General features: G+C 47.0%; 1 protein-coding gene across 1 annotated transcript in view; it reads right to left on the reverse strand.

Moving 5' to 3' along the window:
* Positions 1-24797, reverse strand: part of NSUN3 (NOP2/Sun RNA methyltransferase 3) — a 210696-nt gene that overhangs the window by 72308 nt on the left and 113591 nt on the right. The window contains exon 4 of the mRNA XM_086934421.1: positions 795-949. Coding sequence (XP_086790547.1) covers positions 795-949 — 155 coding nt within the window. The remainder of the gene's footprint in view (positions 1-794; positions 950-24797) is intronic.

Raw genomic sequence — 24797 nt, forward strand, 5'->3', positions numbered from 1 at the left:
TTGGTGAATTCCACACCGCCCTTGTCCCATTCTCTCTTAAGAGTGGCTAAACCAATCCTGCACTGCTTCCCAGCCCACAAGAGTTGCACTAGAAGCTTGTCGATTCCCTAAAGGTCAGATGCGGGATCTCATACAAGGCACCTTGCAGGATGTAGAAACATATGGGCAATACGACCATTTTAATAAGGGCTATCTTGCCTATTAAAAACAGGTGCAAGAAAAAGACACGATGTGTGACAATAAGATACATTGTTATTGGTCAATGTTTGTCACTTCTAATAATGTTGTATGATGGCCACAATTGTTAAAATGCCAATAAAAACGTTTAAAAAAAAAAATCCTGTTCAGGGAGTTTTTCAATCATTTCTTCTTGCATCAGGACCACTGCCTTTCTGTCTATGGGACAGGTCCCATTGAAGAACATCCTTTTTGCTTCGGCAGCAGACATTGATTCCATGCCACATTTTCTGCTGATCTCATTGATTTTCAATAACTGGTTACCCACTGAGGGAAGTCACACCTCTTTTAACTCTGCAACAGCTAACGCTACAAAGGTACTATCTATCCCCTACTGACTTTACCAATCAATATAATAAATACACTAAAAAAAAATTTTTTGCTTATTGAAAGAATATTTAAAGAAAGAGATTAGTTATCATATTGCACATACAGTATTGTTTGTGCTATATTCTTCTATTCTAACCCATTACTGGAGCAACAACCCGTGATGCTTTAAAATAAACAACTGTCTTTATTTATGCAGAGGGGCACTAGTGAAAAATTACAGCACATACCTTGTCAAATCTTTCCGGCTGGAGCCGGCCTATTTGTCTCCCATCTAGTTGTGTGGTTGTCACGGAGTCCATCACATGAGGTGGGATGAACGATTCTAGTGTTTGCTTCAACCATCGATACCTCAGATGATCATATTCATTGCAGTGAAGGTGAGCTAAACACGCACAGCCAAAAGAAAATGTATAATAAACAACAAATGAAAAAGGCAGTTAAGGCTAGTCAAAAAGCATGTGTTTGGGATTTAAGATAACGTGAAGAATATTGTTAAAAAATAACCAGTAACATGTCAGCAGTTTGCAGCTATTGGCACAACACTAAGGGCCAGATATACTATTGTTCAGGTCGCAAACAGCAGTCGCAATTTGTGCCCATAAACTTTTTTTGCAAACCGACCTTAGTACTGATAGGTTGGATTGGAAAATAAGGTGAGTCATAATCCGACCTACCTAATTAATATTTATTGGGCCAGATGTACAACCCTATTTTGCATGCGCAAACGGATTTGCAACCCGTTTGCGCATGCAAAATACACTAGGGCCATGTGCAAACCCTATTTAGCGAGTCACAATTGTTTTGCATCTCGCTAAATAGGATATACGATTTGCTATTTGGAAGGGGTGTTCCAAGAGCGTCCCTTCCTAGTAGCGACTCGCTATGTTTTGCAACCGCAATTGCCGTCGCAAACACTCGCAATTTACTGCCCTCTTCAAGAGGGTGGTAACCCATTCGCATATGGGAAGGGGCCCCCCAGGGGACCCCTTTCCCTTTGTGAATGTAGGGGAAAATATTTATTTTAGGGGCAGGCAGTGGCCCCAGGGACCACTACCTGCCCTTAAAAAATGAAACGAAAAAGTTTCATTTTTCTTTCTTTAAATGCATCCCGTTTTGCTTTATGGAAAAAGGGGCTGCTTTTTTTTTTTAAACTGCTTTATTTAAAAGCAGTTCCAGACATGGAGGGTCTGCTGAGCCCAGCAGGCCATCATACCTGGGAGGGCCAGCCATTCCTAATAGGGTCGCAAATTGCGAGTGCCTCATAAATATTGATGAGGCATGCAATTTGCGACCCATTGGGAATCGCAAACAGTGTCTCTGACAATGTTGTGCATAGCATTTTGCGACTTGCAATTAGCGACTCACAATTAAGCACAATTTGCGAGTCGCAAAATGCTATGGTCGTAGATCTGGCCCATTATGTTGGATGAAAATTGCGACTCACTCTGATTGGTCAAAATCACTGGGGTGTTGGCCTACACGAGTTAGTAGACCACCATGTCTGTGACTGATTTCAAATAAGGTAAACTCTTATTTTTCAAGGCAGCCTGGTTTCTCGGACCGCTTTAAAAAAAAAATGTTGTTTTTATTTTTAAGCTGCCACGAAAGTTGGCCGAGGTCTCCTAAACTTTTACCCCATTTACCTTTGGCCCTTTCCATTTTGCGAATAGTTATTTCCCCAACCTAAGAGTCAGTAACTTTTCTATGGTTAGGACTGAAATTCCAGTCTCAAATCATTGATGCATATAGGTATGTTATGTTATGTTATATTTAATTTGTAGAGCGCACGGCTACTTGGGAGTGTCCCGGCGCTAGCTTCCAAAATAGAGAAATGCCCGCACAACTGATTAAAAAAGCAGAGTTTTAGGTTTCTTCCAAAAACAACAGTGGATCTTGGATGCTCCTTAAGGCTAGAGGCAACAGTTTCCAGACCAGACCAGCCCTGCGCACAAAGGAATTGCCTCCCAGACGCTGGCGTTTAAACTTCGGGGTCTGCATTAGCAATAGAGCAGAGGACCGAAGCTGTCTCCCTGGCACGTAGAAAGAAAATCTCTTCTGCAGGTAAATGGGTCCAGTACCATACAGGGCCCGATGCGCTATGGTCAGCATTTTAAATTTCAGGCGCGATTCCACTGGAAGCCAGTGCAGGGCGCGCAGATGTGGCCTAACACTGTCCCTGGGAGACAGGCCCACGAGAAGTTTAACTGCAGAGTTTAGGACCACTTGTAATTTTTTTACCAGAGACCCCGGACCACCGACCAAAAGAGCAATGGCGTAGTCCAGACGAGATAGAATTAACATACGGACCACTGTTTCTTTGGAAGTGCTAGGCAAGAAAGGGAGAAGCTTCCTCAGACTCTTAAGCAAGCCAGAGCAGGTTCCGGATAGTTTCTTCACATGCGTTATAAAGTTCAAATTTTCATCAAACCACACGCCAAGATTTTTAACGGCTCCAGTAGTTTCTGAGGGACGTGGGAAGCCTGGAGGCCAAAACCTATCTCTGAAATCCAAGGGAAAGGAGCCAAACAGCATAACCTCAGACTTACCCTCATTACATTTCAGCTGGGCCATGGCCAACCAGTGAAAGACTGAAGATAGGCAGTGTTGGGCCATCTCCATGGCGACCTCCCCCTTGGGCCAGGTGAAAAGCAGCTGTGTATCATCAGCGTATGTCATAACCTTAGCCCCCAGTGACTCCGCCAGAGCCACCAGCGGAGTCACATAGATGTTAAACAAAAGGGGGCTAAGAACCCTGCGGCACGCCAGTAGTCACAAGCATGACCGCAGAGGCACACGGTGGGAGCCAGACCTGCTGCTGCCGGCCCTCCAAAAAGGAGCCGATCCATTGCAGGGCACTGCCAGAGATGCCAATGGCGGATAGCCGGTTAAGAAGCAAGGCATGAGGGACAGTGTCGAATGCCGCCGAGAGATCAAGCATAACCAATGCTACTCTCCCGCCGGCATCCAAGCACGCCCTAATAGCCTCAGTGACCTCCAGCAGCGCTGATTCCGTGCTATGAGCAGCACGGAAGCCCGACTGAGCCGGATGCAGCCTATTTTCGTCCTCAACAAAATTGGTGAGTTGGAAAGTAACAGCCTTTTCGCAGACTTTCGCCAGACTAGGAAACAACGAAATAGGGCGATAATTTACTGGCAATGAAGGGTCCAGAGAAGTTTCTTTATTAAGGGAAGAATCAAGGCATGTTTCCAAGCCATAGGCACACAAGCCATGCAGAGTGATTTATTTATTTATTTATTTATTTTTGTGAACCTTTATTCATCTTGCAATCAATTACAGGTACGGGCCTACAACCTTCACGGCCGGCCGCGAAACAAGGTAAAAATGTAGCAGTCAATTCGAAGAATCAGAGCAATTCAAAAGCCAGAGCGATATATATATCAGGAGACAACATATGGGCATATGGTCAGGTCCAAAGTCAGGATTACAGAGGTTCATTTTAATATAGGGAACTGAAGAAGTACCATACAATCACACGTGGTCCTACAACACAGTACGCAAATCAGGATATCCACAATGAACATAAATACAGACGAAATAGTGGGGATACGGCACACAAATCAGGAGATACATTGGCACAAATCCGATGGAGAGCAATCCCCAACCCCACCCCTCAAAGCAATACACGTCACAGGAACCACGAACGAGACGGCACTATAGAAAAAGACGTAGACTAAAGGGCCATGGAAACAAAAAACGGACAAACCCCACCCCCCTACCCCCATCCTGCACACCCGCGGAAGACCAAGGCCTACCCCCCCAGCCGCGTGCCTGTCGCCCTAATGGAACCCGAAATTTAGAAAGAGAAGAGAGGAAACAAAGAGTATGGATGGAGGAGGGCCCTCATAGTCGCCACCCGGCCCCGCCCATCACCCCTACACATAGAGAAAGTCTAAAAGCAAAATGGAGGATCGCGGAGAGCGTCAAGTACCAAGCACAACAAAAATACAACCCCAGTACCACCACACCCAAAGCACCGTCAGTTAACGTGAGGGCCGCCGAAATCTAAAGTGCATCACCCCTGGCCTCGTCTAACAACGGAGCCACCCAATGATCCCTTGTCAAGCAAATTACAGTACTTTTTGAAGGATCTGAAGGATCCAAGCGAAGCAGTCCAGTAATACCAAAAAAGGGGGTTGCAACTCGAGTCCATCCAGTTGTATGCAACTAAAGTCCGAGGGCGGAAGTATCACGCCCGCAGGTGCCACAAAGCCCAAGCACAGTAGTACCATCCATGAAGAGGAAATATCACTGTCCGGCGAGTGCCGCGGTGTTATTGAGGCTACCCGAGTAGAAGAGCAGCAGTGCGTCCCCAGGCTTAGGTTAGACATGTGTCCCCAAGAAGCATTCACGTGTGCATCCGCACTGTCCAGGGGGGGCAAAGCAACCAGGTCTCTCGGCAATTCCCGGAATCCAGGCGGGGCCAAAGTCCTCCCCAAGGAAGTAGAAACGGGCCCAGAGGTACTCCATTGAAATCGGACTACGTCCTCACAGGGCGGCGAAGCAGCAATGGCGGCCATTTTTCGATCCAGGCCCCTGACGTTACAGATCAGGGACTCACATAGATCCGTTAAGGCGGCCAGGACATCTTTGGGTGTGGGCTCCATTGGGCTCCATTGTGCGCCGCCAGCACCCCATCACCATGTTTACAGCAGCCATCCGATCGGGACATGGACCATGTTGAGGGGTGTCAGCCGCCATCTTCGACAGTTCGGCCCCGTACCTCTGCACCGCACAGCGAGGACCGGCCCCAGCCCAGGGCACCGCTAAATGTACGCCCGGAACACAAAGTTATGAGGCGGGTTCCCCAGGGAAAGCCACCAAAAGGCTAAACAAAAGACCCCACCGCTCCCTGGGGGCTGCCCGCCTGTCTCGGAGCGATCCTTGGTTACGTCCGGGCACGGAGTCCGAAGAGGGGGGGCCAGGAGCCACGCACCCCCCTCGACTCCAGAATGCCCCACGGGCCCCCAAGGCTCTTCAACAAGGGACCTGGCTGATGCTGCCTTCAGCGGCACTCCAAGACAACGGCACCCTCCGACCGACTCCACACCACCAGAGGCGGCCGCTGTGGTTGCGATCGCCGCCGGCTGCCCGTTGCAATCGACACCCCGGCTTCGTCACTGCACGGGCCGCTGTGCAATGGGTGGGGAATTCTCCGGTTTCACAGCACACAGGAATCTCAGGAGCAGGTGGTAAGTGAACGCTCACCTTCTAGTATCCAATTATACCTTTTTTGGCCAGAACGAACAACAGGATGGGCGTGCAGGGAGAGAGGGCTCACGGAGCCGAGCGGCTATGCGGCCATTTCGGATGCAGGCTTGGCTCCTCCCCCGCAGAGTGATTTATTGATCATAAAATTCACTTCAGTATTTAAAGTATCAGCCAGATCCGATAAAAGCCTAGTAGCAATTCACAATTTGCATGGGGTGACCACAACACGCCTCTTCTAAATTGCAAAATGGTAACTATTGGGAAACCCATTTTAGAAGTTGGTAAAAGTTTTCCCTTGCTATTTCTGAAACAGAAGCAGCTCAGATGCCATTAACAAATCAGCATTAATGGACTGGATAGAGCAAAACAAGAGAAAGTAGCAAGGGGCGAGATGTTTTACGTAAGCAGCGCCAGATAAGGCCTGTCCCTGTCTGTATGTGCAGTGTCAAGCTTAAAAACACGTTATGGGATGCTGCCCTGATTAAATTGCTGTGGTTAAGGATGATTCATCCATTGCCATCTATCACACTTTGCTGTTGCTGTGAAAAGGCGTTGTAGAGTAGCTGGGGCTTAAGTGCCCAAGCAGCACTACCATGTTGCGGCCCAAAATGGGTTCAAAAACAGGTGAGGAGGCTGGGAGGTGAGGAAGTGAAGGGTCGGTGATACCTGATACCTGATTAACAACTAACAAAACAAAAGGAGGGTGAGAAGCTCTTGCTGTTATTGAGATATTGTCTTGCATTCCTCTGTATGTATCAAATATGGGGAGACATAACAAGTAGAACAATCCTGTCTCCAAAGTCGACTCTACGACTGGCCTAAAGGCTAAAACCCGTCTGGCACAGGCAAAGGTGTTGTCTTCAGGGGCTGGTAGAGCAGGACTAGCGGGAAATCGCTCTGACCCCAATTCCAGCTATGAGAGCTCAGAAGACAAGCCGGCCAGAGAGCCCATTGGAACATGCCAGTAAGCCAGAATTACCCCAAAGGTACCTAGAAAGGAGATGGGGACATGGACAGGACAGAGGTGGATAATTCGTCAACAGCTGTAAGTAGTAAGGAGGAGGGGAAGAGTTTTAAGGAATTTCCTCTCTGCTTGAAAAAGTCATTACAGACAGTCCCCCAGCAGCTTAGCTCACTGCGTCCTAAGACAGTGGATAGGAGGGAAGAAGACCCCGTTAGCCCACGTCAATCCCCCTCCAGCTTAATTCAACATCCTCGCTTTCCGCCTCTTTAGTACCTCCACATGTCCAGAATTCTTCAGCGCCAACTTGTATGGCACAAGATTAGAGTCTTAACTCTATAAATGTTGCTCCATTGCCCTCAGTAGACTCTTCACTGCTACTACAAACTCAGCTGGTTCTGACCCAGACCCAGTCCACGACCCAGACAACGGCTGCGAACCCCCGGGGACTTTCCTTAGCTCACCAAGAACAGCAAGACCAGCAAGAGATGATATCTTAGAAGCCAAATCCCTCAAAAATCCTACAATCAGGTCCCAGCCAGAAGGTTCAGAAGGTGCCAAATACTTTACAATGCTCAGCTTCTGAATCAATCCTAGAATCAACAGAAACCCCAATAGATGATCCATCTGAAGCAGCTTCTACCAAGCAGATGGATATCAAGACCCTGCTTAATCTTATCCTTGACCAAATAAGAGAGATGAAGAAGTGCCAGGAAAACAAAATTGCTTCCCTTTATCTCTGCCTAGAGAAGATTGAAGATGCAGTGGCCTATCTCCCAGTAAAAATTCAGGAAGCAGAGTCAAGTATTTCTCAGCTGGAGGATCAGATAAACAGACAGCTGATGAAAGTACGCAAAGTTACTAAAGACAGGAGCACGTTGGAGAACAAGTTGGAGGAGTTGGAAAACCACTCATGCTGTTCAAACTTGCATATAGTGGGCGTTCCTGAGAGAAGTGAAGGGGTTCAGATACCGCAATGGGTAGAATCCTTCATTAAGCAAAAAGTTCATCCCTGAGTTCAGCGGGGATCTCACAATTACCAGGGCCCACAGAGTTCCTTCTCACCCTCTACCAAACTTGAGAGGTACTCGTACCATCTTGGTTAACTTTGCAGACTTTCGTATTAAGGAGAAGATCCTTGCTAAAGCCATACAACAGAGACAATTTCCGGTTAATGAAACTTCCAATTGTAGAATTTTTCCTGACATGTCTGCAGCTGCGGCCTGTAGGCGCAAAGAGTTTGTTAAGTTACTGTTTTTGTTTAAAGCTCAAGGCTCGCAGGTGTCAATAGCTCAACAGTCAAAACTGCGCGTTCTGGTCAGGGGAAATGTCATATGTTTTCTAACCTAGAAGAGCAGGATCTTCTTAAAGAAATTTTGGTTCCATAATGAACCAATGGTCTAATTGATGTTTTCCAGGCTGTTTTGCTTGTGGTTTTTTTCTATGTAGCCAGGCCGTTTATAGTATATATTGCCAGAGGGGGGGGGGGGGGTCACTCAGGGTGCAGATCCATGGCACCCTTAAAAGTAGTAGGGGGGTAAGAGGTGGTTAGTGTGGTGGTTCACCTCTCTAGAGGGATGAGTGGGGGGGTTGGGGAGGGGGCTCGAAAGAGCATAGCAGTAAAAAGAGCAAGGGCATTAGAGTAAAGGTTGTTAAGGGGAGGGTTCAAGTACAACTTGTATGTTGTTTTGTGGATTTTTACCCAAAGGGAAATATGGCAAAAATTATTAGTATGTGCCGTACGATTTCTATACATACCGGTAGAAAATGATAAATAAGTGCTGTATCTAGTCCATGAATGTTAATGGGACATTAAATAAACAGAAATATGGAACATTCATTATATGGTTAGCATCCTCATCACCCCAAGTTTTATTCTTACAGGAAACTTATTTAAAAACAAATTCCCCAAATCTATTCCTTCCTAGATGGTATTCAAATGCCTTTTTTGCTTCAGCGGGGCTGGCCAAAAGAGGGGTAGCGATATATTTTTGTAGGAGTCTTTCCAGGGAATTTGGCTGAATTCTTAGAGATCCCCAGGGAAGATGGATCTGGGTTGAGGCAAAATTAAATGACACAATATTAAATTTTATAAATTATTATGGTCCTATCCCAGATGATACCACAGCCCTACTCAAAATCAGTGAGATACTTAGGAAGATACCGGGGAAAATTATTTTGGGTGGCGATTTTAATTTCATTCAAAATTACAAGAAAGACACTTAGAATAAGAATAAAACAGAGCTAAAACCCCAAACCAAGAAAGTGATAGCTGGACTAAGACAAGAGCATGTCTTGATAGATCCTTGGTGTGATGCCAACCCAAAAAAGCTGGAATTTTCCTGCTATTCTAATCAATTTCATACGGCATCCAGAATTGATTTTTTTAATATCTCAATCCTTGGGCTATATAGACACGGAAAATTGAGGTAAATCAATTTTCTGACCATTCCCTTATTAAACTCAAAGTGGGAATTGAGGAATGCAGGAGGTCAAGACCCAGGTGGCAGATGGATCGCATCCTCCTGCAGGAACCTCAATGGGTGACTAGCATAAGGGAGTGGATTGTGGAATTTTTCAAGATAAATGAGAATACAGCAGAAATTTTTTCAGTCTGGTGTGCGTTTGAGGCTGCCCTTCGTGGGCAAATGATTGCATATTCAGCTGCTCCAGCCAAATAAAGGAGGAAGAAAACCCTTAAACTTTGGCAGGCCGTAGAGAAGGCAACAAGAGTTAGAAATACACAACCTGAGGTGATGGGGGATGCCAGGGTGCAGCTAGATAGGGCGAAATATGAATGAAAGGATTTTTTTAAAATCGAAGAAATTGCCAGCTCCAGAACATGTCAACAGTATATATGAGGAGAGTCAATTGGTCGGTAAAATGCTAGCTGGAACCACTAAAACTAAGCAAGAAGCAGCCATGATTACTGAAATTATTGACCCTAAGACTTCTCTAACCGATAAAGGAGACATAACTCAAGTTTCTTTAAAGCATTACTGGCAGCTATATACTACTCGATACGATGCAGAAGCGGACCAGATTAATAATTACTATGAGGAGGTTGATCTCCCTATTCTTGCAGGGCCGATGGCGGAACAGCTCCAGTTGGATATTGCTGAAGAAGAAATTATAAGTGTGATAGAATCGATTGCAGAGGCTAAAGCTTGTGGAGCCGATGGGCTCCCAATTGAATTTTATAAAACCTTTGTGAAGGTACTGATCCCCTTTTTAGTGAAACTGTTTAACTATATCAAACAGGGAGGGGGTGTCCCTACAATTTTTAAGGAGTCCATTCTGGATAGTTTTGTTAAAAAGGGGAAAAGCGGAAAGGATGTCAATTCCTATAGGCCAATTAGCCTTCTTTAAGCTGATTTTAAAATATTAATGAAAATCTGAGCACAATGTTTTACTCCTATTGCTCAAGCATTAATCCACCCTGATCAGACTGGGTTCATTGCATGAAGGTCGATGTTCACTAATACCGGGTTTTTAATTCAGGCCTTTGACTACGTGACTAATAATAAAATACCTACTTTCATTACTATGGTCGACACTGAAAAAGTGATTGACTTGGTCAATTGGGACGCACTTTTTGTGGGTTTAGGAAAATTTGCCATCCCGACCCAAATTTCAAGGATGTTAAGAAATATATCTCAAGGTGCCCAAGCCCGGGTTATAGTAAACGGTCACTCAATAGGGGTAGTGGAAATAAACCGTGGGACCAGAAAAAGTTGCCCGATGTCACCGATACTTTTAACTTTTTTGTTGAACCCTTGGCCATTAGAATCCACGGAAAACCCCTGATTAGAGCTCCAGTTGAAGGGATGGCTACGTTGAAACTTTTCGCGGACGATATAATTATGCACTTATGTCCGGATAAACAGAATCTGGGAGAAGTTCTCCTAGAATTTACTAAATTTGAACAAATAGGAGGGTACAAAATAAATCAAAATATAACGGAAATTTTAATACTTAATGAGGATTGTAAATTCTTACCCCCTAACTTAAAACCCCAGGCATTGACATAAGAACAGATTAGATATCTAGGTATCTTCATCTCTAACCAAGTAGAACAGCTATTTAGCTTGAATTATATAGCCTCGAGAAATAAAATTAAATCGCTTTTAGACAAGTGGACCCTTTTACCTCTGACTTTGATTGGCCATGTAGCACTTTTAAAAATGTCTATTCTTCCCTTAATAATATTTCTTTTTATTAATGTATCTCTAAAAATCAATTCAAAGTATTTTAAAGAAATTGATTCAATGTTTAGGGAATTTGTGTGGAATAAAAAGGCCTCTAGGGTTAAATTGCCCATATTACGACTGGGAATAGACCAAGGGGGTTTAGCCCTACCAAATATTCAAACTTATTATGAGGCAGCAATATTAGACCTTACAGCATGTTCATTAGAACCTAATGAATGTATGGACATATATTTCTTTGAAAGAATGATTTGTGAGTCTGGCACACAAATTCCAATCTTCTTAAAAACGTCGAAACTACCCAAAAAGTCCCGTTATAAGACAATTCGTGATTACTCAGATCAACTCCAGTCCCTTTTTAAACAAGCGGCCTCTTCAGGGTTTATTTTTCTGAAATCAGAGGAATGCAGGGCTTTCGGCTTGCAAATTCACTCCAGCCGCCTTAGGAGATGGAAGGATAGTGGCTTTGAGGATCTGGGCCATTTTTATATTGCTAAGACACTGATTTCTTGGGTAGAAGTTTTAAGCAGATGTGGCAATCGAATGAAGTCTGGGTTCTTGGAATACCTGCAGATCATAAATCTTATTAAATCTCCCAAGCGGCGTGCATACCGACTAGGTCAATACCCTATATAAAGCCAGATTAAAGGGGGTAGGAAACTGGTATTCTCTGTTGATTAAACGTAAGGCACCCCCTTTAGTTGAGGAATTTTTGGGAAAAATAATTCGAGAGACTAATTATTCTTTCTCTCACCAGGAATGGCAGTCTATGGCCCAGGTAGGAAGTAAGGCCCTGAGAGCAGCCAATTTTAAAAGAATGGCTTTTATGTCACGATGGTTGGCCTACTATACCCCGAAAACATTAAATAAGCACTATCCGGAAGTGGAGAAGAAATGTTTTCGATGCCAGTCACATGGTGAGGGAGACTGGCTTCACACATTTTTTACATGCCCAAAGCGCAAAGTCTTTTGGAGCAATATCTTTTTAGCTATAAGCCAGACCATTAAAAAGAAGATTGATCCGTAGATAGAAGTGTCCCTTTTCAGTATTTCGAAAGCAAGGCCAGATTTGACCAAAGTTGAAGAGGTGTGCATTGCAATTTGTTGCACAGTAGCACGCTCTTTAATTCTCCAAAATTGGAGATCGGAAGAGGTCCCCTCTTATCCTAAAAGGATAAACAAAATGCAAAGGATAAGGAGATTTGAAGAAGCATATGCTAAATGGGTTGGGGCAACAAAAAAGTTTACAGCGGTTTGGAAGTTTTTTGATAATTGGGATATATTGAAAGAAGCCTAGCACTTTAACACATTGCACTTTAGGTTCTCATAGTTGAAAGGTTTGATATATTGATAAAAATGTAGCTCTTTGGCACATTGCACTTTAAGCTCTTATATTCCAGGGGATGTATGATTGTACTGTAATAATGTCAATTTTTGAATAGTTAGAAGGTCTTAAACTGCTATTAATGGACTTCTGACTTTATTGGTCATTTTATAGCATGTAGTGACCATGAGAAGAATTGTTTTTGTTGCTGTAAATGTGAAGATACGGTATTATTATATCTGATGTTAATCAGGTACAAGTCACTTTAGGGTCTTATAGCAATGGGAAGGTGCAATTGTTTCTCAATGCTTCCCAAATACGAGTTATGATTGGCTGGAGGCTCTTTTAGTGTTTGAAAAAATAGCAATAGAAGGCTGGATGTCTCCCAATGTATGCACTTTAATGTAAATAGTGTTTGTAATCACGTGTTTTAAGGCAGTCTGCACTTAAAGAGCACTTTAATAATGTGGGGTAAACATTTTATGTGATTATATGGCGTGCTGGACTTATGTTATTTGTGTTCATCCATGTTATATGGATTTCAAGTTGACAAATGTACAAAATGTGTATTTGTGAAAGGTGTGGATTTAATCCTGACAACCGATTGTATTACAATGCTGTTTTGTCCTCTGCTCTGCTCAATAAAAAAACTATTTGGAAAAAAGCTTTTTTCCAATGAAATTGAGATATTTTGTCCAAATTAAAATTGTGCTTTTTACAACTTGCTCTGTAATCACGGTGGGGCGACCCACTGCCATTCGGGGCCGCCCTTACTCGGCGCCTCGACCGGCACCGCACGGAGCTTCCCCCCCCCCCCGCAGTCCTTCACTCACCGGCTCTGTTGTGCAGCGGGGGCGGGGCTCGGCGGCATCTGAGGAGCTCCTGCTCCTCGCAGACTCTCCTCGCTTGGCCCGGTCCCCCGTCTCGGGACCGGGACTCAGAGTGGAGCCAGCAAGGCTCCCGGTGGCAGTCCCTTCTCTCGCTGCAGGGCTCCCTCGGCACACGGGAGCCCTGTTAACCGGCCGCCACCTTTCTTCCTCGCCGCCTCATCTCCCGCAGGTCACGAGCGATGGGCCAATCCCATCGCGGCTCCTTCAGCGAGCCCCCAGTGACGCCAGAGCCTCTGCGGGCGTCTCGACCAACCGGAGCGCGACTCTCCGGGACAGGCCCGCTGCAGCGGCCAATCAGAGCGCGTCTCTCCTCGGGTCTCGGCCAATCCGGTCGCGGCCCCTTCGTGGTTTGTTTTCTCCGCGGCAGATCGAGGTGGGCACTCGTAAATAATTAAATAAATACGGGCAAGAATCCTCAGCGCGTCCAGCGCTATAAGCGAGCATAAAAGCGCTCCTAAGCGCTAGAAAGTCCAGAGAAAGCAGGCAGAGCGCTCCCAGGTGCTCAGGGGGATGCACAGCGCCTCCAGGCGCTAGAAATCAACTCTAGCGCTCTCCACAGGAAAAGGCAGCTTCTCCATGCTGCCAAGGTCCCAGAGCTTCCCCAGGGGCAAAGCCAAGTCCCACCTTCAGCCCAGGCAGGGCAGAGGGGTCCCCCAGGAGTCCAGGAATCCAGGCATCCAGGGGCTGGGCAGTGCCCACCCCTGGTAGATTCAAGTCAGCCACAAGAGCAAGAACAAGAACATTTTGGAAGGAGACACAGCCCCTTCTTATACACAGAAATGTCTTTGAAGCCCTTTGAAGCCTTGGAGCAAGGGGCCCTGAGTACTGGAATGTTTCTGGTTTTCGTCTTCCTGTCAGCCTCCGGTCAGAGGTGACAGTGGGCCGTCAGGAGGGAGAGCCAGCAGGGTGGGCAGGCAGGCACGGCCCGGCACCACCAGACGCTCTTTCCTCCCATCCCTGACAGCAGAGGGGCCTTTCATCTACGGCTGACTCAGACCCCCTCCTCCGGGGCCTTGCAGACCCTGCAGACCGTGTCCTATTCAAACCAGACAGTCCATCCACCAGCAGGCCCAGGCACTCCTGGACCAGGCTCACCAGCCAATCGCACGCCAGCACCAACTTACACAAATATGCCAACTTCTAAAAGTGGCGCTTCTAGACTAGACACAATCATGCCGCATACACCATTTTGCAGCATTCAGTCTCACAAGTTCGTACATACCAAACTCGACCCTGCACTCCCCACACATCAGGAACTACCATGGGCATACATATTCCCCATTCATTCCTATGGGATGGCAGGTCATTCACCACTCATTCACAGAGAGCTCAAGCACTTTACACTGTACCACAGTGAAAGAGTGCGCAGAGGCCTACAATCACCACCACCAGGTTCCATAAACAGGCTAGGAAAAAGCAAAAAGTCTAGGGGTGAACCTGCCTAAAGGGCCGGGTCCAACATAACCCCCTTCCAGCCAAAACGCAGGGTAGACCAATCACACCACTGATGGGCTTCACTGCTTTGGGCGACAAAAACACGGACACGGACCTGCACGGCAGGGACACCCTCCGGTTTTTCGCCACTCCGAACCTACCTGGTTACCTCCCAACAATAACTCTCTGACACAACTAGGATACCACACTGGTACTCCCTAGTCATCCACAGCCAAGACCATCCAAATATCACAGGTCCTAACCAACCCACAGAGCGGGGGGCAATAACCCCTGGCACACTATAGCTATTCTCCACTCTTCCTCTCAGTGTAGCTACAACTACCACTGATCCAACAACCTAGGGTCCACACCCCCAAGCTGACTAGAGGTCTCGGGCAAGAATGCCCCACCCTACCTCTACTTCTGGGTTTCCGCACCCTCACAGAGAAGCACTCACCAGAACACAATTCTCCTACCAGATCAGGACCTCACTCCATCACTGGTCTACCACCTGGAAACTATTTCACTTCTGAGGTACAAAGCACACAGCACAGTTCCTCTTCAAGCAGGTGGGGGGACACAGCACACCGCAAAGCCCCCTTTCCTCTACCTTAGCGGAAACAACAAACTGCAGGTGGGCCCCAGACCACACAGCAAGGGCAGCCCCCTCAGTCTCTTCAGCTGACCCACTTTGGCAGAGATTCCTCTTGACCTAGAAGTTTCCTAATCTCCCAACCTAAGAACTAAACCCGGGGTCAGAAGTAAGGACACCGTCCCTCTGCACCCCCTTCCAGTTCCATGACTACAGGCCCAGTATGCCTCAGGCTAGACAGAGCACACGCCAGCGGCGTATCAGCGACACACTCTCCTCCAGTACTCCCTATCACAGGGTAATTCTCAGTATGTCCCAGGCTAGACAGAGCACACGCCAGCGGCGTATCAGTGACACACTTTCCCTCAGTACTCCTTCCAGGTCAGGCCACAACCCCAACCCGGATTTCCCCCCTCCTCGGGGAACGACCTCCAGAGGCCCCACAAATGGTCAAGCACTCTAGACGGTCAAATGCTCAGCGAGCCGGGACTTCTGCACCCTCCACTTAGGAGCGGTACTGCCCAACACTAGGACCGCCGGAGGTCTGGTTACAGACACTCCCCGTCCCCGAGACACAGGAAGATCCTCCTCAAATGACCTATGTACAGCTTAGGCCCCTGACCTGGCGCTCCCTTAGGGAACCCTCCAGGCCCTGAGATAGTGTTTCAGGCCAACGTGGGACACACCGTCCCACACTCACTCCGCCTCCACTGAGACAGGACGTGAGCCCCTACCCTTTCTAATGGGATCTAGCTGGGCTACACAGTAACCTCTTCTCCTACACAGGATCATCAGATACACAAGCCACTCCTTTTAGAATCACTCCCTAATGCCTTTGCAAGACATCTAGCACATCGCCAGACATCCACCTTCTTGTCCAGTTCCTCTGCAGGACCTCCTGCACACCACCAGAGGCACACCTCACGTGCAAGCTCCTTAAAAAAGAACTCACACCAACTCCTCCGCTCGGACTGGTAAGGCAGTTTCTACCACCCCGGATTCCTCAACCTGACCACACGTGACACAGGTACCAAACTTTGGGAGCGGGGAATGGGAATTAACACACTGGACACATTTAAAGCTGCCACCACTGGATCCTACCACACTGGGGAATCCAGACACACACACTACACTCAGGGAATAACCACCCCCCTGAGCTAGTCTTTTCTCCTCACACTCCTCCTCTCTCCTATCTACCCAGACACACACATGGGGATAGGATTTGGGATTGGACACTGGACCCAGCAAGGGATTCCTAATCTATGGGAACCTCCCCCTCTACTGGCGTCCTGCCCTGTCACTTTCTCTCCTCTGCCACTAAACATAAAGCGCAGGAACACATTTGAAAATGACACTCTTGAGGAAAAAAAATCAAAAACAATAATCCCAAACATGTGACTATCTGAAACAAAACAATTGCAGAGTTTTGTAATGTAGCCAGTTGTCGCTATGGCACTGCGCAAACACATGTCCAAATCCGCACCGCTGACCACCAATGTTAGAACTGGCTATTTCTGGTAGGCTAAGGCTGACGCCAAAGCCAGGCAGAAACCACCATTCTAGTCAGGGCAAGGAAGTCACACGCCAAGATAACCCCTGCTCACCCCCTTGGTAGCTTGGCACAAGCAGTAAGGCTAAACTCGGAGGCAATGTGTAAAGAATTTGCATCAGCGCACAACAGCAACAACATACTAGGCACACCACAAAAGAGACTCCACACAAGGTTATTATAAAAATAACTTTTGTATTGTAAAAACACATCAGATAAAATCACACATATACATGGTGCCAACTGGCACGGGTAATATTCACTTGGGATTATTCACAAGACAGGGCCACATGGGCCACTGTCATAATCAGCACTTAGTAGAAATGAAATACTGTCAGAAATTAGAATACAAGAATATAAAATCACTGTAGCACAAAGTAACAGTTATGAATCACATCCAGTAACTACTGGGAACAGGTAAGTACACATTACGCAACCCTAAGCCCCTTAGGAGCATGTCACGCAGGGAACCAGGACCTCACTAGTACCACCTGTACTAAATAGAACAACCACCTAAGTCTCACACAGCATTTAGGGGTCTAGGAGAGAACAGATTACCCATGATGCATAAATATACATTCAGAGGAGTAATAACGGGAAACACCTGACGCATAAACCTACACATTCAGCGGTGTTTAAGAACAGAGCACATGATGCAATAAAATACATTCAGGGGTGCAGCGCAAGAGGACACATGATGACTAAACATTCAGAGGTGCAGCGCAGGAAAAGAAAGACACATAATGCATAAAACATTCAGAGGTGTCAAGAGTAAAGCACATGATGCAATAAAATACATTCAGGGGTGCAGTAGCCATACAATAGCGCAAGAATCACATGATGTCTAAAAACATTCAGAGGTGCAGGAATAACACATGATGCAAGAGAACACATTCAGAGGTGCAATGCCCATATAATTGCGCAAAGACTCACATAAGCCACTACCCGTGGCAGTCCCTAGGCCAACTGGCCTTGTTGGGGCTCAGACGCCCTGAGTCTCAATGTCAGGGTGCGCCACCATGCAGCGCCAGTCTCAAAGTACAAAAAGCCTAAACGTGGCAGCTGCCCACAAAGTGCTGGACAGCTGGGGAACAACAAAACTGCGCCAGGGCCCTCACTGGCCCTTAGGCGCCAACTGCGCCACTGCTGGAGCCACACAGGCTCTGGGCATATCGCACATGCCCCAGACGTTGGAGCTCTCAGGCTCTAAAAACAATGGTGCCTCCATGAGCCTCACCGGACTCTAACCCTCACACTCGGAGGCAGGAGGGGACGGACACCGACAATGTGCCCCGAAGCCCCCTCTATCGAATATGGCCCTCTCTGGGACCTAACAGGCTCTTAAACAGAAATAGTCTCTATGGAGCCCTCAGGCTCTCAAGACAACTGGGCCCCCTAGAGCCTCCGTGGCTCTAAACACAGAATCTTGCTGGCAGGAAGGGGCGGGCACCGACAATGTGCCCCGACGCCCCCTCTAACCACAAATGGCCCCCGGAGCCTTCTCATGGCTCCGGGCAACGTTGGGGCGACCCGCTGCCAATCGGGGCCGCCCTGACTCTGTGCCTCGAAGCGGCACCAACATGCAGAAATGCGGGCCCTCAAGAGCCCCTCGCGGGCTCTGTAATCACGGTGGGGCGACCCACTGCCATTCGGGGCCGCCCTTACTCGGCGCCTCGACCGGCACCGGACGGAGCTTCCCCCCCCCGCAGTCCTTCACTCACCGGCTCTGTTGTGCGGCGGGGGCGGGGCTCGGCGGCATCTGAGGAGCTCCTGCTCCTCGCAGACTCTCCTCGCTTGGCCCGGTCCCCCGTCTCGGGACCGGGACTCAGAGTGGAGCCAGCAAGGCTCCCGGTGTCAGTCCCTTCTCTCGCTGCAGGGCTCCCTCGGCACACGGGAGCCCTGTTAACCGGCCGCCACCTTTCTTCCTCGCCGCCTCATCTCCCGCAGGTCACGAGCGATGGGCCAATCCCATCGCGGCTCCTTCGGCGAGCCCCCAGTGACGCCAGAGCCTCTGCGGGCGTCTCGACCAACCGGAGCGCGACTCTCCGGGACAGGCCCGCTGCAGCGGCCAATCAGAGCGCGTCTCTCCTCGGGTCTCGGCCAATCCGGTCGCGGCCCCTTCGTGGTTTGTTTTCTCCGCGGCAGATCGAGGTGGGCACTCGTAAATAATTAAATAAATACGGGCAAGAATCCTCAGCGCGTCCAGCGCTATAAGCGAGCATAAAAGCGCTCCTAAGCGCTAGAAAGTCCAGAGAAAGCAGGCAGAGCGCTCCCAGGTGCTCAGGGGGAAGCACAGCGCCTCCAGGCGCTAGAAATCAACTCTAGCACTCTCCACAGGAAAAGGCAGCTTCTCCATGCTGCCAAGGTCCCAGAGCTTCCCCAGGGGCAAAGCCAAGTCCCACCTTCAGCCCAGGCAGGGCAGAGGGGTCCCCCAGGAGTCCAGGAATCCAGGCATCCAGGGGCTGGGCAGCGCCCACCCCTGGTAGATTCAAGTCAGCCACAAGCGCAAGAACAAGAACATTTTGGAAGGAGACACAGCCCCTTCTTATACACAGAAATGTCTTTGAAGCCCTTTGAAGCCTTGGTGCAAGGGGCCCTGAGTACTGGAATGTTTCTGGTTTTCGTCTTCCTGTCAGCCTCCGGTCAGAGGTGACAGTGGGCCGTCAGGAGGGAGAGACAGCAGGGTGGGCAGGCAGGCACGGCCCAGCACCACCAGACGCTCTTTCCTCCCATCCCTGACAGCAGAGGGGCCTTTCATCTACGGCTGACTCAGACCCCCTCCTCCGGGGCCTTGCAGACCCTGCAGACCCTGTCCTACTCAAACCAGACAGTCCATCCACCAGCAGGCCCAGGCACTCCTGGACCAGGCTCACCAGCCAATCGCACACCAGCACCAACTTACACAAATATGCCAACTTCTAAAAGTGGCGCTTCTAGACTAGACACAATCATGCCGCATACACCATTTTGCAGCATTCAGTCTCACAAGTTCGTACATACCAAACTCGACCCTGCACTCCCCACACATCAGGAACTACCATGGGCATACATATTCCCCATTCATTCCTATGGGAGGGCAGGTCATTCACCACTCATTCACAGAGAGCTCAAGCACTTTACACTGTACCACAGTGAAAGAGTGCGCAGAGGCCTACAATCACCACCACCAGGTTCCATAAACAGGCTAGGAAAAAGCAAAAAGTCTAGGGGTGAACCTGCCTAAAGGGCCGGGTCCAACAGTCTCACTTAGAGAAAGGGCTATGCTAATTTGTGCGCCTGGACCTAGACCAATAAGCCCCAAAGGTAGTTATAGTTGCAGCATGTGCTTGCTTACAGAAGTGATGTGGCCTGCACCTGCTGTAGAGGGCCTAATTCTAATTTTGGAATTGCTGGTACAAGTCTGTAATAGTGTAAACAAGATTTAAAAAAAAACTAAGGAGTGAATGATTCTTACGATTAAAAATAAGAATCACGCAGAAATGTAAAACCCATTTTTTTTTGTGTTGTCTTGGGCAACCAGTTGCTGGGTCAGCATGCTAAATTTTTGTTTGAGGGAAAAATAAAATACATTTAATATATATTCATTATATGGTGAAACACCCCACAATGTTTCTTGACTTGGGCAAGGTCCAGGGGTCAAATGTGACTTGTTCAGCTTGAAGTTGGTTAAATATGTTTGTGCATCTATGTTTAATGAATTTGTGCCTCCCGGATACATTTATGAAGATCAAAAGGCTTTCTGGAACTGTGGGAGAAGCAGGAATACAATGTACAGGGCATTGTGTCTTCTACGTTTTAATCTATTATTAACATAGGTACGAAATGAGAGACATTTAACAGAGGTACACTGACAGCAGCTGAAATTCAGTTTATAATCATTGGAATCTAATGCACATTGCTGACCACCTATCTTTGATTACTTTGACATTAATGTCTCAACAGAAGATACATGTCATAGACTCTTTGATCAGAACCGTGATGTTTTGGTATTTCCAAATTGTCTTTGGCGCCACTCAGGCTATCCCTTGCTTAAATCTAATTTTATAATTTTACCCTAATTTCCTCTGTGCATAATTACAGAGGATCCCTTGGCAAACCCACAGCCAGACAATGAGATATTGGTGGCTCTTTGCATAACGTTGAATTACAAGTGTGTTTAGAAAATTGAATTGAGTCACAAATGACTCACTATTGTTATCGTTATTATCTTAAAAATGATTGTATTTTCTTAGGGTGACTAACTCAGGGAACTAGCAACAATTAGTCTTGCATAATGAATTGCAAAGGATCTGGATAGGACTACTCCACTGAAATTAGCCTAGGCGTCTAATCTTAGCCATATTTAAAATAGTAACAATGAAGTCAGAGAACCTCACGGAACTAAGGGCCGGATTTAGAGTATGGCAGATGCGGATGCGGATGGGCCATCCAAAACTGTCCACCGCTTTTGAAATCTATCCTATCTAGAGTATGGTGGTTTGACGGATTCAAGTCCTTCATCTTTCCACTACATTTTCCTTAATCTTTTGATGGCCGTACACCTAAACACAGCAGAGGGAGCAGCTGAAAGTCAATAATCCGTCCTTCATATGTAGTGTCTAATTTCTGTCGAAAGAAACATGGCAGCTTATCCTCCAAACACCACAATAGCCAAACCCTGCCCGCAACCCCCACACAACCCACTCAATCCAGATACTACAAGCCCTGGGACTCTATCTACTCTATGTGGCAGAAGGACATGAACAACAAGCACAAAGTACAAAAATGAGAATGTTGGTACTATCTTTGTAACATTTTTAAATGGACAGTGTTAACACATGTCAGAAAACTTAACGCTGATGCAGAGGTCTAGCCTGGGACCAGGGTTCAATTCCCCGCCTCGACGGGTCTTGGGCTCAAAATTCCACGGACCTGATCATTCTCGCCTCGGTGCCTATTCCAATCATGGAGTCCCACTCTGCAACTCTGGGCAATAGCTTGCTTAATCTCCACAACGCTAAGGATGCCTGGCCTCCACCTTGGGGGTGCCCAGTAGTGGACCCCTCACAGGGAAAGCCAGGATGGGTTCCACAGAGGTATTCGTACAAGCGCCTTGAGACCCTTGCGGGTGAGTAGTGCGCTATACAAGTATCAATTTACAATCTAACAACAACTGACCATGTTGCCTACCTGTCCACATGCCTCACACAACCTAACCATTTCAAATACTCACCTAACACAACTTTACAGCACCCCATAGCTCAAATCAGCAAGACGGTACACATTTTTTACTAAATGTCCAGTCATACAAACTTATAATGCTAACACACTATAACTAACCTATTTGTATTTTTATCATAGCTTATGTATACTATTATTAATATCAAACAGAAGTGGTTTGATTAAATAACATAAGCAGATCCTCGATCACCTGACACCATCCATGGTCAATTTTCTTGCTGGCCATTGTTTTTAGCAGCATTGGATTTTAAATTGCATTATTTTGCACTGCCTGTTTCTTGCAACACTATCTGCGCAATTGCGCTTGATCTTTCTTTTGTGTTGTTACTGGCTCCTCGCCACCTTCTAGCACCTTTGCTCTGTTATAGGGGCTTTTAACTTCTCTCTCACCTGCCTCCACTTGTTCCCGGTCCCCGTTCCCCCGCAGCTTGTGCCGTTTGTTGCAGAGGGACTCTTGGGCATTTTCAGACTCCTCACTTCCGGTTTTAACGGCGTGTGCAAGACGGTTGGCGGTCTAGCTGCTCGCCCTCCCCTCAGCTATTTAAACACAGCTAGGGGCGTGGCGGCACACCAAAGGCAAGCCCATGTGCTCCCGACCGCTGCCAGCCGCCAGACCCCCTGTTTATTTGACCTTTGGGTAACTGACGAGGAATTTCAATTTCATCATGTCTAAAATACATAATTCAAGCACGGAGCTTATATATTTAAATAAGTCCCCCCCCCCACACTATAGAATCTATGTATTCATCATATAATAACTAGTCTCCTCCCCTCCAAGTGCAGATCTCACCCGCTCCATAAGGGAAAAGGCCCCAGTTGTCGTTTCTAAACAACTGAAGGTTATCTACCATGGCTGTTCCCTAAATGAAACAAGATAGTGCCCAGGTAGTAGAATCATCTGCAAGCGCCCTGAGACCTAACAGTGATTTGTGCGCTATACAAGATTCTTTGACTTTACTAGGCTACCCTTGATCCTCCACTTACCTAAAACTCTGCAATCATATGATTCAACCACATAACTCAAGGAGATATTACGGAAACTCACTCACTTATATATAACATTTTAAAATATTGCACTTAATGTCAAGGGCAAGATACACACCCAGATGCCAGAAATTCTGCTCATACAGGCAACCTAGACGTGGGCACACATAATGTCTGCATTTGCATTATATAAACACAACACTTGAAGGTATATCTATATTTTATCATACAAAAAATAATGTTAAATGTAATCACACACATTGCCACTCTGCGCGTTACACATACACATACTATCAACATACTATCAACTTACAACACCACTCCCTTTTCCTTTAACCAAAATGGGAAAGGGATTGACTATGTCTCCTACAATGCAACACCCAAGGAAAAAACCTGGAAATTTAAGTAAGTGGTTAACATAAGCAAGATATTGAAATATGCAGTCATATATGGATGTCAAGCTTTATAACATTTTCAACAAACACAGACACAAAAGGTTTTGCTGTAACATATTATATATTCAAGAAAGGACAACAAAAATTCTCTACCTCTAGATGCTTCAATTAATCTCCAAACAAATCAACACAAATAAAAGTCAGGAGGAATGGGGAATTAAAGTTTACTATTACAGTTTTTTTGTAACACCTAAAGGCGTGGTGCTTACATCCCAACATTTCCTGTAATTACCTCGTGTGGGGACTATCATTATTCCTGGAGCAGATAGTAGTTTGGACACCTACATTTTGGGCCTTGTGAGGGATTTAAGATTTTTTCAATTTTTGGGGGGGGTTTGAAGAGGGGGGGCAGGGCCTCTCTCTTCCGGGGAAGAACGTTTAGGGGAAGGGTGAGGTTTGGTGTGGGACTGTTTAGAGCTATGGGGTGATTTAGGGACCGGTGGAATAGTGGAGGAATTTGGTCAGCAGGGGTAATTGGGTCAGGTTTTCGAATGGTGTCAAGTGGTGGAATGGGGCCAGAAGGAGGAAAAGTGCAGGTGTGCTGGCGGCACTGGTGTCAGAGGAGGCACTAAGAGAGACAGGATCTCTTGCAGTAGCAGACATGGTAGACTCAAGCCACCCAGGACGCCAATCACTTGAGCCAGTTGCTGACTGACGCTAAGGATGGCATGCAGTAATGCTGTATGCCCCACAGAGAGGTTCTAACGAACCTTCAGTGCCTCCTCTCACACCAGTGCTGGCCGGATGAGACCAGGGGGAGAAGTGCCTGTGGCGAAAGTACCTTGCTGTGGGACCAATCTACACCTGATGAAGAGACCAAATCAGGCAGAAACCGGTCTTTGGATTGCTTGTGTTCCGGTTCATAAAGGAATTGGCCTGGCAGAATGGACTGTTCATACTGGAGGAAGATGAAGACTAATCTGCATATAGCTAGGTCTAATCTGAGGTGGCATGGTGCGCAAACGCACAATGGGTTGGCGTTCTACATTGAGCGATTTGCAGTGGTAAGACTTATTGCAAGCATTCCTCTGATCACCTTTAGTGTGTCTGAGGGGAAAGATTTATTTTTTTAAACTAAATTTATTGCCACTATACCATACCACAGCATCTGGACAGTGCAGGATAGGTAAGAGAAATACACAATTCCAGGCATAGGCATCTCAGACATTTGAGACAAACCCACCGTACTCGCCCCACCACACGTCAGATCCAGGGCAAGCAGAGTGCACCCTCACAGCAGGCCTAGCCCCACCTAAACCTGAGTCCATCAGCTGCCTAACCATGTCAGTGAAAGGATATCAAAAGGTTGCATAGCAGGATGCAGGAAACCCTGCTGCATTTCACAACTAGTATAGGACAGGAAAGTGAAACCCACCAGTCCAC

The sequence above is a fragment of the Lissotriton vulgaris genome, chromosome 8 (genome assembly GCF_964263255.1).
Source record: "Lissotriton vulgaris chromosome 8, aLisVul1.2, whole genome shotgun sequence".
In the NCBI taxonomy this organism is placed as follows: Eukaryota; Metazoa; Chordata; class Amphibia; order Caudata; family Salamandridae; genus Lissotriton; species Lissotriton vulgaris.